Source organism: Plectropomus leopardus, chromosome 23 (assembly GCF_026936395.1).
Source record: "Plectropomus leopardus strain MGB_pleo_1.0 chromosome 23, ASM2693639v1, whole genome shotgun sequence".
Taxonomy (NCBI): Eukaryota; Metazoa; Chordata; class Actinopteri; order Perciformes; family Serranidae; genus Plectropomus; species Plectropomus leopardus.
The window spans coordinates 12,020,372-12,034,783 of NC_142198.1; the positions used below are offsets into that span (position 1 = coordinate 12,020,372).

The window sequence follows — 14,412 nt, forward strand, 5'->3', positions numbered from 1 at the left end:
GAATCTGGCTGATGTTTTGTCACCCTTAGTGTTTGTGCAAAAAGTGTGACAGAGCTTGATGTTCTTCTGACGTTTTGCAGTGCTGTGCTAAAGCTACCCAGTAGGCAACTGTTCACATTGATCAGTCATCGGATGAAAATGTAGGTGCAAGCGTATGTTCGCGAGCAGATGTTCATCCGCGTTTGTGCGCTGCCATGCTATATGAACTTAAGCGTTTGAGAACAGTGAGCCCTTCAGAGATGCAGTTTAAGTACTCCACACCCACACTTAGCCATTGTATTTATGTTGTATACATTCCCTATCTTCTTCTTCTGTTTTATAATCTGTGTTGAGCGGCTCCTGTGGTGTTTTGGAAAAAAAACTGCTGTTTTATAATAGCATCAGAGTTCGCTGGGTGGATTCAGTAGTGCCATTAAAGATAATTTGTCAGTGTGTTTATAGATGGTGGTATGTTTCTGTGTAGTGTAGGTTATAATAGTCCCCTTTGGACTCACGTACCACCTATGGGTTGAAAATGTTATTACTTACTAAATGGGTGTCCATTTGACACCAGAATGGAAAATCTAAAGGGTGAATGAATAAACACTTCCAAGTTGCCCTCTACCTTTTGACCCCTGTTTGCCACAATATGGCTGGTCAGTAGCCAGCAACACACTATGCATACTATGTAATGCATGGGGCTGTCAGTACAAACAGGTAATATAGGCAGTAAAGAAAAGACTGGGAAAAAACAACCCTGCACTAACATCTGCGCATGTTTAAGGAACTAGCTGTTTTTCACAGCTCCTTAAATACTCTGTCATAATTCTTAGACAAATGCAATATGACGATGTAAGATTTATTTTGGAATGATTGTCAGAGAAAATGTTGGCATTGTACATATTTGCAAATTACAAATATGTTACATTTTATACATATCCTATCAACATTTCTGAAGTGATGTATTTCGAATTACATTCCCAGACAGTATTTGAATGTGGGGCTCATTGGCTGATTGGCTGAAAATTGGGCCCCATGTGAGATTGTCCTTAGCTTCCTTAATTGCGCATGCCCATTGCCCTTTTGTTTTACCCAAGTTGGCCCCAGATAACATGCCCATTTTGGGCCCCTACCAACTTGGTACCCAGGTAGCTCTAGCTTAACCCATATGGGGGCAACTTGGGTAAACCCACCAGTGTGGGCAATAGGCATGGGGTCATTATGGAACCTATAGACAATACCATAAAATGCAAATTTTCAGCCCATTACTACCCACATACAAAGGTTGGCTGGGTGTTGGAGCAGATTTTGTTATCGAGAGTTGGAGGGGATGGCGTGACACAGAGGCTAGACAACTGCCAAGTTACAGACCACTGTTCAAGACCAACAAACAGCAAAACTGGTTGTTAGGCATTTCCAGTCATGATTGTGGCACCAAAGTTGGGTATTTTAGGCCAAAACATGATCTTTTTCACACCATAACCAAGTGGTTTTTGTGCCTAAACATAACTGCGTTAATGACAGCATTGTTAAAATGCAGTTTCAAAATATTCATCACATAGTCTATAATTCTGCATATCTGTGGTTTGCAGAAATGTGCATTGCCAACAGTTTGCTGGTGATTGCATAGATGATTGATATATTCATGTGACTGTTGTGATGATACAATCACATGCTACCATAGAGATAAGTTACTGCTGAAGCCACCAGCCATCAGCAGTCTCAATCTTTTCAGCTTTTTGCTGTTTGTAGAAGTTACAGCATTATATATAATCTTTAAAATTAGGCTAGATCTTTCAAATTGACATTTTGTAACAAAGGCTATTTGGTAAACAAGTATAGTCCTGAAACTCTCATTGGATAGGCACAATGATTATCAGTTACACATATTATAGTACCAAGTCTGCTAATGTGTTTGTGCTGTCATTCATATTTTTGTGCTGAATAGTCACTAAAATGACAACTTGCTAGGACCATTTCATGGGGAAGGGGAAATGAAATTTTTCTGTAGTACGTACTGGTGGGACTGGGCATTGTGCATTTGATGCAACAGTTATAGCACACTAATATGGGTAGCTTTGCCCTTTTCCAGCTGTAGTGACTTACAACAACACATGCATCTTTGTTAGCAATAATTCTCTCACTAGAAACGCCCCTTTGTTAAGTACAGTAGTGTCCCAAAGCACTTAACCAGATGAGTTAATAAAATCTTTTCATTGAATTTGAATCACAAACACCCACCCGTGCCAAGCAGAAGCAGCACTTGGAGAGCATTGGCACGTTGTTACTGTTTGTTTGATAATCCCCAGCTTAGGGTATCATCGAAGTAACTCCAAACAATTAGAACATATAACATATACATTATTTAATAGCAGCTCAATAACACAAAACTTGTTATGTATGCTCCTTAGCAGGCTTCTCCTTGTAACACCAGGCTTCCACAGGGGCTGATAATTCGTCTTTCTGAAAGAGTCACACTAAACTACACTCAACAGCTACCTTTAAACACTTCCTGGTTTTTACTCCAGAGCTAAACGCACAGTGCTCACGGCCATTGCTCCCCTTCTCCTTGTAACATTTTCTTGAGGTTTTCATGGGAGTTTTAAAGGTTATTTTTTTTGTTGTTGTGCTGCGCCAGGAGACAGGCTGAATGAGAAAAGATGGATGCGGCGACGTGCAGCTGGGAAAGATAATGAATGAAGTCGACCGTGGGTGGCGAAGACCATCACTAAAGCGTAATGGGTCCCAGCAGAGGGACGGGGATATTGACCCGTCCGTCACTCCCCCTCCTCCCTTTTTTTCTTACAAATACAAACTCGCACAAGTGTGTACATAGGCTGACACACAGACACACACTGCAGGGTACACATAAGGCAAACAATACCAACACACACTTTGTTCCTTTTTCTCCCTTTAACGCAAGAATTCATGTGTGTTTGGGTGTGTGTGTGTGTGTGCGAATTTCTCGCAGGTGGGGCACTTTGGCTGTTTGCTCTTTTTAACTAAAAGCAAATTGAGAGTTTGTGCTCCCTGACAGCGACTCTTTCATCAAACATATACAAACCGAGAGAGAACTCCACAGAGAGGCGTCCCCTCAATGCAGAATGCCAGGTGAACCGTCTCCGCTCGTATTTGACTTACTCCAGGCAAACTTCTTTGATATGAATTCTATGGAAAATCACTCAAAGCAATTTGGCGTGTTGGAAGCAGATTCAGCATTGCATTTTTTTCCTCTTCTTGAACTTTAAAAATCTGGCAAATCTTTCTCTCCTTTCACTTTCTCAGTATTTCCTCCTGATATAAATCACTTGAAAGGGAACGGTGTTGCACACCAATTCTTCTTTTATTACTCTCCAACGTGGACAAATCTGTCTAGCTTTGACAGCAGCTGCATCGTCCCTGACTACTTTCTGTTTTCTCTTTCTTTCCATTGATTAAATTATTCACCTATTTATTTATTTTTTTGTGTGTCCTTTGTCAGTGGTCAGTAGACTGGGGGGACTCAACCCACTAACATCAGAGGCAGCAGCAGGATCAGCCAGCGATTATAGTCATCACAGTTTGTGCTTACATAGGGCTCTTGTGCTTTGTGCCACATCTCCCCTCGTCAGCTGGCAGTCTGAGCTCTAATCTGCCAGTTATAACAAACAGCAGACGACGGAGGAGAAAAAACTATAAGGGAGGAAAATTGGGAAAGCGTATAAAAAAAAAAACAGCAGTTGGTGGCCAAATTGCAAAATGGAGTTTTGTGTCATCTTTCAGCATCTTAGCATCTTCCTTTACTGTTTGATGACAACACATAGAATTTTTCTATCACAGCTATATGTGTGTTAAAGATTCATTCTATTGTTTATCGTTTTTTCAGTGGAACGCGAGCTTCCAGCCAGGCGCCAATTAGAGCCATTTAGCCTGCGTGGCTTCTAACCACCTGCTGGGCTCTTCCTCCTATAGTGCATAATTTACACATATTCCCATACATATTTGAATACATCACTCAAAGTGGATCCATTTCCCTCTCCCCTATTACAGTTCAAAGGGCTCCATCAGAGCCAAATGTCTGATGAAATCCTGATTATCCCCCTAATTGGTAATTGTGAAGTCGTCGTGGCACGTGGCGTGGGCAGCTTCCCCTGCTATTGATCCCCCCTCCTACTCCGCCATTGATTTGCTCTTGATATGTCTAATTGTAATTATTTCTCCACCTTATTTTATACCACCGCAAGATGCGGGTGCCTTCAGGACACTGTTTGGGAGGTATTTGTGGCTGTGTGCAGAGGTAAAAATGCACAGCAGTGATAGAAGGGATTTTAAAATATGGGTCAAGATAGATGTTAAGGCCGGGATTAAGTTTGCAATCCACGTTAAATACACATTATGATGTTTAATCCCTCAAGAGGAAGTTATTACAAACTATGATTAAAAATCCAGATTTGGTCCGAGCTTAACTTCCAGGGCAGCATTACTGAATCCAGTTGTCTATCCCCAAAACAAGCCAACAACTCCATTCATGCAAGCATTTATGTCTCTGCTCCGACCTCCAGCTGGTTACATCTCTTCTGTCTGTCTCACTTCTAATTCCATGTGACACTTAATCTTAACTTGTGTTCTCACCTGCTGATTACAAATCCTCCAAGTTCTAAATAGAATAAACCAGAAATGGTAGTGAGGAGGAAAGAGATGAGAGGGCTGCCTTGATAATTGTTTCTCAGTTTCATAGACCTGACCCCTTATTTATTTGACTGGCATTTACTGCCTGGGAATTAACTCTTCGTAGCCAGGGACAGGCAGCAGACAGCTGAATGCAGTGAGTGGCAGAGGGTGATGGAGGGGGGCGGTTGGAGGGTCATGAACCCATAAAGCTCGCATGGGAGAGACTCGGCAGACCATATCTCATTACTGGGCTGGCTTGAAACGAGATGGGCTCCTTTTTGCTTGTCCCTCACTGGTTCGATTGATTAGTCGGCAGCCAATCAATGTTAATTAAGGTGTAGAGAATCCTTTAATTGTGGCGTATGAATCATTGTGTCAGACCCCGCCTTGACCTTCACAAGACTTACACTGTGAATGGCCATGCTGGGGAATAAATACCTTTTATATATTGCAGGATAATGGTAGCCCGTAAATGAGGATAGATTTGATTGACGGCGATGCTGTATGTACTGTAGCTGGCAACAGCAGGCCTGATAAAGATCACACACAAAACGGGTGCTCAAATAGAGACTGGACCGACCTTCATATCCTGTTTTTCATTTTGCAAGCAGATGCAGAGCACGGACAGATCAATACTTGTCAGAACGCTTAAGAGTTAATGTTGTGAGATAAGTGTTGCTATTATGTGTGGCGAGAGGCTCTCTGTGCATATGAAGTGGGGCTTTGATTGATGACTGCCAAAAACAAAATGGCACATGAGAACACCACCGGCAACATAATTGTGTTTTTTAATGAAGACCTGCATTTCATGTTGGAGCTGATTTCGCACTCAGTTGATTGTGTCACCCCCCCCTCTTCTCCACCACTAACACTGCCATCCATCATGCAGTAATAACAATGTAACCTGTACATGGTTTTAAGCCTGGTTTCTGGTCCATGGCTTCTGATTCTACCCCTCAACAGAAAGATGAATTTATCTATGACAGTGTCTCCTGAACCTAAAAAGAAGTGTGACCAACCCTGACGTTAAACATTTTACACAACTCTACTTCAATACATTATGCTTTCAATAATCTTGCCTCAATTACAATGGTTTCTTACTGTTTCCTTTTACTGTATATAGTTCATTACTTAGCAATGTGTCTTCATAAAAACAATACATATGAAGCATCACAGTCAAAACAAGTTATACACAAAATACATTTACTCTTATTTAAAAGACAAAAGAATTAAAACGGATGTACAACAAAAATACAGATGTCCAAAGATACAAGATATACCATAAAACACTGAAACCAACTTTAATGCAATCTTCTATCTCAACCCATAATATTGAATCCCAATCTTCAGTATAAATGCTTTGTAAGCATGCAAACAATGCTATTATCGCCACCGCGAGCCCACATCCTGGTTCTTAAATCACAGTCACATTGGCCAAAGCTGTATACTGACCAGTATGAAGGTCTGTGGTTTCAAAAACAGCCAATCTCTTAAACTCTGTTGTACATGTGTAGACCTAAGGCCGATTGCAATCACTATGACATCGAAGAGTAGTAGTTCTTCCTAGGAAAATTAAATTGATGTTTTAAAATGGTGGAGTACCCCTTTAAAGTGTTCAAATACTAAACCCCTTTCAATTCCTTTGTAGTTAAGGGAAAACATTGTATGACTCATTTCCATTAACAGTGGAGCTTCATAATCTTCATAATCTCTTCTACAGAATTAAATGCTTTCAACTTCATTAACCACACACTAAACATCTGACTAATGTGTCTGTACATTGTGGCCATTCAGAAAGACAAGATTGTCTAATGTTGCTATTGTTGCTCTTTGTCTCTGTTTGCAGATGTAATAACCGGACCCAGTGTGCTGTCGTGGCTGGACCAGATGTATTTCCTGACCCTTGCCCGGGAACCTACAAATATCTGGAGGTCCAATACGAATGCGTACCTTACAGTATGTATTCCTTTCTCTCATTCTTTCTAGCACCTCCTAATGCTCTTACCCATTCTCATTTCCTCTTAACAGCAGTGAGTCATCAACAACCCAATAATCAACATGCATGCTTGCAATGTTCCAAATGTTCAAAAATATCTCGAATGTGTCATCCAGTTCAGTGGAACAGATTAAGGCGCAGCAGTGGATGCGAAGACAAGTGATGATTCCTGTGATCCAGAAAGCATAACACCCTGTATGAGTACAGGAAATATTATTGACAGTGTTGTTTACATGTGCGAAATGATACAGTATATCCGCGTGGAGGAATGTTGATGCGATGTCTTTGTTGTAACTGACAGGAGATTAACGCTTTCTTCATTTTCTTCATCCCCGCATGGCATCAATTATGTCAACAGTGTGGCAGTTTGCAGTCATTTTTTTTCAAGTAATATCTCTGGGAGATATTGGATGTGTGATTTATTGATGGGTAAAATAAGCGGATCACAGGTATATACTGTAGGTTATAGTATTAAAGTGACACAACAGGCAAATAATTTGAGACTGATGGAGATTTGTTACCAAGGATATTGCTGCTGTGTGGGAATTATGTTGTCAACGACATGCTAAAAAAGAAAAAAAAACAGCGTATCTGTTAATGTATTCAGTCAGAGGAAGTGTTCGCTACATTTCATTTTTAGATGGTGCTTGTCAGTGCCTTTCCCATCAGCTCCCCCAGTTCACAGCGCTTTAATATCTTTGAGGAATCATGTCTGATCATGTCATGTCTCTGTTAGCATAGCAGCAAGAAAGGCCATTTGACTTTCATCAAAATGAAACATACTTGTTTTCGGTTCAGTTCAGCTCAGTGGACGCCAGTTAATGTTCAGACTAGTGAGGCATCTCCGAAGGGAGTAAATAAAAAAGAGGATTTAATTAGTGCAGCAGGTGAAAAATACTGTCGAGCCGCACATAACTTGAGTGGAAACATTTGGGCGGAGAAGGGAAGGATCAGCATGGGGTGACAGGATGAACACACAGAGAGGAAGTCCAGGTGAGGCCAGAGGAAACGACATGGACATTGCCATATGACCTTAGGTATTGTGTTGTTATGACCTTTGAAGTGGAAGACCAGAGTTAACAGTAATTATGTCTGCCAAAATCCTGACATATTGTTTGGCGTGCTCTGAAATGATACAAAACTGGAAAAATTTGGTCACCAGCATTTATCTGTTGGGATAGCTGCAGGGTTCAAGCGAACTCTAAAATTTCAAATTCAAATCAAAACCATCTCTTTAACATTTGATGTCCTTACATGGCTCCCTCAGTAGTCTGTCTGACAGGAGCTTTCATGTTGTGAAGTGAAAACCATTTCTACCTGTGATCCAGAGCTGGCAGATGGCTCTTTTATTCCTGACTCTTTTCAATATGCACATTTTTCTATCTCAGCCACCCATGTCAGTGTCTCTCCGAGGTGTCCGCGAACAGTGACCCAACTAAATTGACCGCATTGGTCACTAACATAAATGTAATCAAGCCTCTCGTTTTCAGTTTCTGTAACTTTTCTAACACTGTGTGCTTTTGCTTTGAGTGCCAAATATAGACTTCTATCCCAAAATTGTTCCATTAAGCACTTGACAACATACATATCCATCTGCTCTGACTGGTAACCTAGTATGCCATTGCGTTACCACTTTGAAAAATATTTCCTGTAGAAAGAAATATGGACTTTTATTTCTATTACCTCGGATTGTCAACCTAGCAAAATCAGAATTACTGATGCCACTGTTCATTGTTTTTTCCTAAAAGGTTGGCCTGTTGTAGATGGACACTGTCCAATGATTGGAAGTGGCAGTGTGCAATTCTTTTTCCTTTTTTTTCATCAAGCTTTATGAGGATAGAAGTGAGGGAATATGTGCGTGTTCTTTGTCTCTTTATGCCCCTGAAGGGCAGGCTTACTCTCTTGGGTCATAGTCATATGGTGGTTATTGCCCACTAGAGGGTATCTTGTTTGCATGGCTTATATCATTGTCAGTCCCATGGGAATCCAGTAGGATCCATGAGACCCACACAGTCCCAGTGAGTGGATGTCTATGACCACCTACCTTTCACCACTAGAGTGTGATACAGGGGTGACTCATTTTTATCCTCCTTTGTCCAATCCTAAATAATTTACCCAGTCCCACACAGATACATGGACTATGTCATTTCCAGTCCCATCCCACCCTGATTCCATCATTTTTACTTAAAGCTATTGATGTCACTTTCTGAGGCAGTGCCCGTTTGAAATGTGCCTGTTCAGAAAGAGGCGAATTGCTTGGCCTTTTGATATTGCTGCTTGCAGCTTTCTCGACAAGCTTTTATCCGAACAATTTTACAATCTACATTGCACTTCCTTGTTAGTATGCATGTCATTTTTTAACTAGCTATTTACGGACCAGACTGGAACAAAAGCGTTCATCCAGATAGTCATTGCTACAATGTAACATTTCCGGTCTCTATGTCTTTTTTTCTTCATCTGTTTTGAAAGTACTGCAGGGCTAAATATTATCACGGTAGATTTTTACATCACCATAATGGTTTATGTCACAATACTGTACTTTTAATTTAATTAAGAAACAGTTTAAAATGACCATACCGCACTTCATGGTATTTGATAACTTTTTTGAAACTTTCTTATAAAAACAAAGACAACAGATGCCTCACATGAGACAATACTTGAGTTAATATTTAAAGGCTCATAACAGGAAAACCAAACCAAATCACATTATCTTCAGAGGCAGCTTGATTTGCGAGGTCACATCCCTGAATAGCTTCTGCCGATGAGACGGTATTCTGAAATATCTACTGATGGACACATTTATACCTTTGCGTGGTACTTACTGCCATATTGCCCAACTCTAATGTACTGCAGCTAGCAGTGGAGGGCAAGGAGTACCTAACATGCTTTCAGACAGTGGCGGTTAAAAGGAGTCCTCTCTGAATACACTACACAGTGTGTACTTCTGACTTGTAGTAACGCACTACAAATAAATATGTCCGGTAGATCTAAAGAGCTTGCAGTCACTACGCACCTCATTGGGTCATCAGTATATCACCTGCCAAGTGTGAAATCGATCAGATGAACAGTTGTTGAGAAAATACAAGGACAGACATACATAGCCACACATTATGACACCATCCAATGCCAAGGCTTGGTATTGCCACGTCTTCCTGATCCCTGTGACACAGTTAGCCGTCTTCTTCAATTCAAATTCTATGGGACCCATGGGACACATGGCATTTCCATTCAGTTTCACTTTCTTTTTAAAAGCATACTCAACTTCCTCAACAACAGCCAAATCGAATCGTGGAACAGTGTGCCCGGGTTGTTGGAGAACTGCTTCTGGCAGCTTTGTTCCTGTAACATCGGGGCCGCCTATAATGGGCGCACCAGGGAGGGAAACAGGGGCACCTTGTGTGTAACTATGGATTGTGCCCAGAACCATCATAGGATAAGAAATTCTGCTGGCATTGCATAAACATTGTAGAAGTCATGTAGGCGTTTATTTATATATTGAGCGGGGAAGCAAAGTGTAATCACGAACGGTCACTGGAGACAGATTTTGAGACACAATTTTATTACAGCTTGTGAATGCAATTCATCTGTGACAGCCCAGTGGACTCACTTTCTCCTTTCCTCACAAATAAAGCAATTAGATCATTTTGGCTGGAATGAGCCACATTTAGAGTCCGTTCTTTTTGTTTTTGTGTCTTGGTGTGATTTGTACTACCTGTCTTGCATAGCCAATCATGACCCTCTAGATCAATGGGTATCTCAAGCTGAAAGAAGGCTATATAATTCAGTATTTATATTGGCAAAGGGCTATAGTTTGAGACATGGCAGCTCAGTTGTGGATTGGCCTTTAACACAAGTCCCTTTGCCGAGTTCCTCAGACAGACTGACGGATTTGAGTGTCTAATAAGAGAAGCAGCCACCCATGACTCCAACTCTCCTTCAGTGGTGGGGTCTTGACTCTGTATTCCACTGCCAAGCTCTCCTGCTCATTTCTAACACTCTTTTTCTTCCAAGTCTCTAAGTACCCCTCCCCCACCCGTATATCCCTTCAATTTGCCCCTCAACTGCCCCTCTTCTCTTCTTTACCCCCTTTACTGACAGCTATTATCTGTACACTGCTTGGGGGGTGCCTTTTCTTTTGGGATGAATTGCCGCTTTTTTTTCTCCATATCTTCATAAGCCGGCGGGATTGTACAATCAGATCCACCGTAATAATGGCAGACGAGTGTGCTAAATCGATGGACACATGCCTCAGATACAATATTGATTTTATTAATTTGCGATTTGATGCGCTCCATCAGTTGTAATGGAAAAAAAAAATGTTACAACAATTACGACAAAGAGCGGCAGTGTTTGCCGGTGCTGTGTGACAGTGTCAGTGCACGAGGCAATCCATCATATTTTCATTTGAGCTGAATAATTATTTGATATGAGCTGTGTTAGGAAATGGCATCACATTGAACAATAAGGGGGGTAAATGGCACTGGTAGAAAGGTGAAACAATAAAAAAAATGTATTCGTACATTAAACAAGATTTAAAAAAAAGAGGTTCTTAATAGATAAAACTGAATATAATATGCCTTTTAGTCACAATGGAGTCATTGGAATATAAAGGCATACTCATTTTTCATGTAACCAAAGGCCTCTTTTTTCTTAGTGCAGTTTGTGCATGCTCCCCCATGCACTTTACAGATTAGTAAGGCTACCCTCAGGCAGAAGTGATGTGCTGACCCTTTATGATGACTCATAAACATGACTCGGCTCCAATGGCTAACATCTGTCTCTGCCCCGCCCTCTCACCTTGACTCTCCACGGTTCAGCGGAGAGATGTGCGTCTATTCTCTTAGTGCCTTATTAAAACCGTTCTCCCCCGCCCTCCCCGTCTTCCTTGCCGTGTAACTTTCACTTTAACAGCTTGTCCCAAAGGTCGGGCTCACAGGAGGTCAACACAACTGTGTCTCCTTCCTACCTACCCAGTGTTCCTCCTCGGCTGTAATGAAGCACTTACATCCCGTCGGTGGCCCCTGAGATTCTCAGACACAAGAAAGAGCATTCTTCGCCATGTTTTGGCGTCAAAAGAGTCTTTCTTTTGTTGACAGCTTACCTTTCTTGTCCTTCTCCCCAGCATCAACTGTCTCCCTCTTGTAATTAGATGCACCTTTCTGTGCAGTTTCCATGGCAAAATGACTTATTTAGTCCAGGCAAGTGGTCAAACCCCCTCGTCCCCCCAAAAAATTAGGTAGGGGATAATTACACGTCCTTTCAGGGAAAAGCTTTTGTTCAGTTCACTTTTCAAAAATTGACACTTCAGTGTGTATGGCAGATGAGGTGTAGGGGAAAGTGAGAGACAGAAAGGCACAGACAAGAAGAGAGTGGGAGAACAAAGGAAGAAAAGCTGCTGGCAGTCTGTTGCTATACATAAGCCACTAGTTCCCCCCACTGTTTGTAGCTAATAAGGACAATGTAAAATCCTGTCTTGCACAGTGGGATCCAGCTCAGCCCTGTCAGATATTGCTCACACTTTGGATGCTAAGCCAGGACATATAATCATGCAATCAATTCTCTGACTTGAACAGAGCGGTGTAATCCTGAGCTCATAGAAACTTGCCATGTAATTTGCAGAGTTCTTTCATTTCCAACTTACCTAATTGTTTTTTAATTCATTTTGCTAATAATAACGCACCTAACAAGTTCAAGGGGGGGCGCTCACTGAATAATGGAGTAGATTGTTTTGGCATGTTTTACTCAGCACCTGCTACCAATCTCTGTCCTTCTGTGTTGGCAGGTGAAAGCATGAAATTGATGCTCTACACATGGCTATCACTTAGAACGCAGCTTGGGCAGATTGTGGTGTGATTAAAGGGCCCATTATGCAGTGGTCACACCCAAGGTAAACACCACCTGTGTGACCAGGATGGGACGTCATGGCTGCAATTGGTTATGCGTGTTGTCAGAGGTACTCATTGTTTTAGTGTATCTACAAATGTAATGATTTCGGATGATTAATAAAAGATCATAGGACAAGGTGTTATCTCTGGATCTGAAAAGTAAAGCTAATGTGGACTTGCCTTAAACCTACACTTTTACTAATGGCCAGTAAGGGGGTGGCTCGACTGGTTGCAAAAAGTCCATTTTATAAAAGTCTAGGTGAAAATAGCTCTACTACTTAAGTTATTATGCCTCTATGTTTGCAACAGCCATGGCTGGAGGCATTGTTTTTTTGGGTTGTTTGTCTGTCCGTCCCATTCTCGTGAGCCTGACATCTCAAGGAAGCCTTGGTGGAATTTTCTTAAATCTGGCACAAATGTCCACTTGTTCTCAAGGATGATCTGATCAGAATGTAGTGGTCAAAGTTTAAGGTCATTCTGACCTCACGTCTGTCCTATTCTTGTCAACGCCGTAAGTAAATTTCTTTACAAACATCCACTTGGATTCAAGGATGAACTGAATAGTATTGGTGGTCAGGGGTCACTGTGACCTCACACATTTTCCTACCACGATGTTGTCCTCAGGTTCTCAGTCAAATTCACCCCTCACTCCTCAAGGGCTCTGCTTCCTCATCCAAATATGCTCACTTGTGATTTTCAAAAATCCAAGATTGCAGTGGTTGAAATGCCAAACTCGAGGCTTCAAAATGGTAGTTCACATGGCAATAATATCACAGTGGCTCCATCAACAACCAGGCTACAGCTTCTTTAATGCAGTCTATGGTTCAAGCAGTTGTTCAAATGTAGCTCAGCTTTGATAGTGGCTCGCACTCGGTATTCAAACATCATCAGCAGTCTACCTTCCAAGCACCCAGGCAGTTCTCTTTACCTTGGATAATCTTGCAGCAATTTTAAGCTTCTTCAAGAGTAGATCACTCAATTTGATGTTATCAGTAAATCTACTAAGCAGATTGTGCAGAAGTTCAGTGGCTTTTTGCCCTCGAGCTCTCCAATCCACGTTCATCAGGTCTAGTGTGGGAGTCGAAACAGTGACAGCAGATACATCACACAACCACACCCTCCTTACTCCCTGCTGAAATGCCAGTGAGCATTAGCCTTCTTGTTCAGACAGCTTTTTTTTCCTCTTCTCTTCTCCCCACCTGAGCGACCAGCTCCACTTCTTCCCATGTGTGAAGGGGGCCTGTAATGCCATCACATCACTCAGTGACAGCTGACCACTCCCCAACCCACACAGCAAGCTCTGATGACTATGACTTTCTGTCACATATTTCACACACCAGATTCACGCTGCTGTCGTGGCCTGAATTTGCAGAGATTGATCTTGTCACAACACATTGGTTTTAAACTGTGCATTGCAGAAACATCCCATTTCATAGGGATTTATCCTGAATATTGTGTAGCACTGTTGAATGTATAAATGAATGGTTTGTTTTGGTTTCTGGTCCTTTACATGACCCACACATAAACTAACAACAAACCAAACATGCTGTCATGTTAATCCACCATAATCTAACAGCACAATACATAAATATCATGCATTAGCCAAAGAAAACATAAACATTAACCTCCCACAAATAACAGTATTATCAGTATTTTTTTATATATCAGAAGGAAGAAAACAAGGTCTTGGCATTTGTATCAGAAATGCTCTTTTTCCCTCAAGCCTCTGAAAGAGGCGTGTCACTGTCTGTGCTTGATTGACAGTTTCGCTAGCAGGCTCATTTGCTGCAGGGATACAGAAAGAAAAAGTATACAACCATGGCATGCGCGCCAATGACAGACACTATTTTGTCTGCAGTGATATTGAAAAATAGGAACCACACCAGCATCAAAACTGTGCAG

The 14,412-nt window shown here is 41.5% G+C and overlaps 1 protein-coding gene across 10 annotated transcripts in view; it reads left to right on the top strand.

The window, feature by feature from the left end:
• The window catches only part of LOC121961921 (adhesion G protein-coupled receptor L3-like), a 273,036-nt gene that overhangs the window by 139,308 nt on the left and 119,316 nt on the right, over positions 1-14,412 (top strand). For all 10 annotated transcript variants that reach the window (XM_088073194.1, XM_088073195.1, XM_088073201.1 and 7 more), the window contains exon 5: positions 6,476-6,585. In XM_088073194.1, coding sequence (XP_087929320.1) covers positions 6,476-6,585 — 110 coding nt within the window. The remainder of the gene's footprint in view (positions 1-6,475; positions 6,586-14,412) is intronic.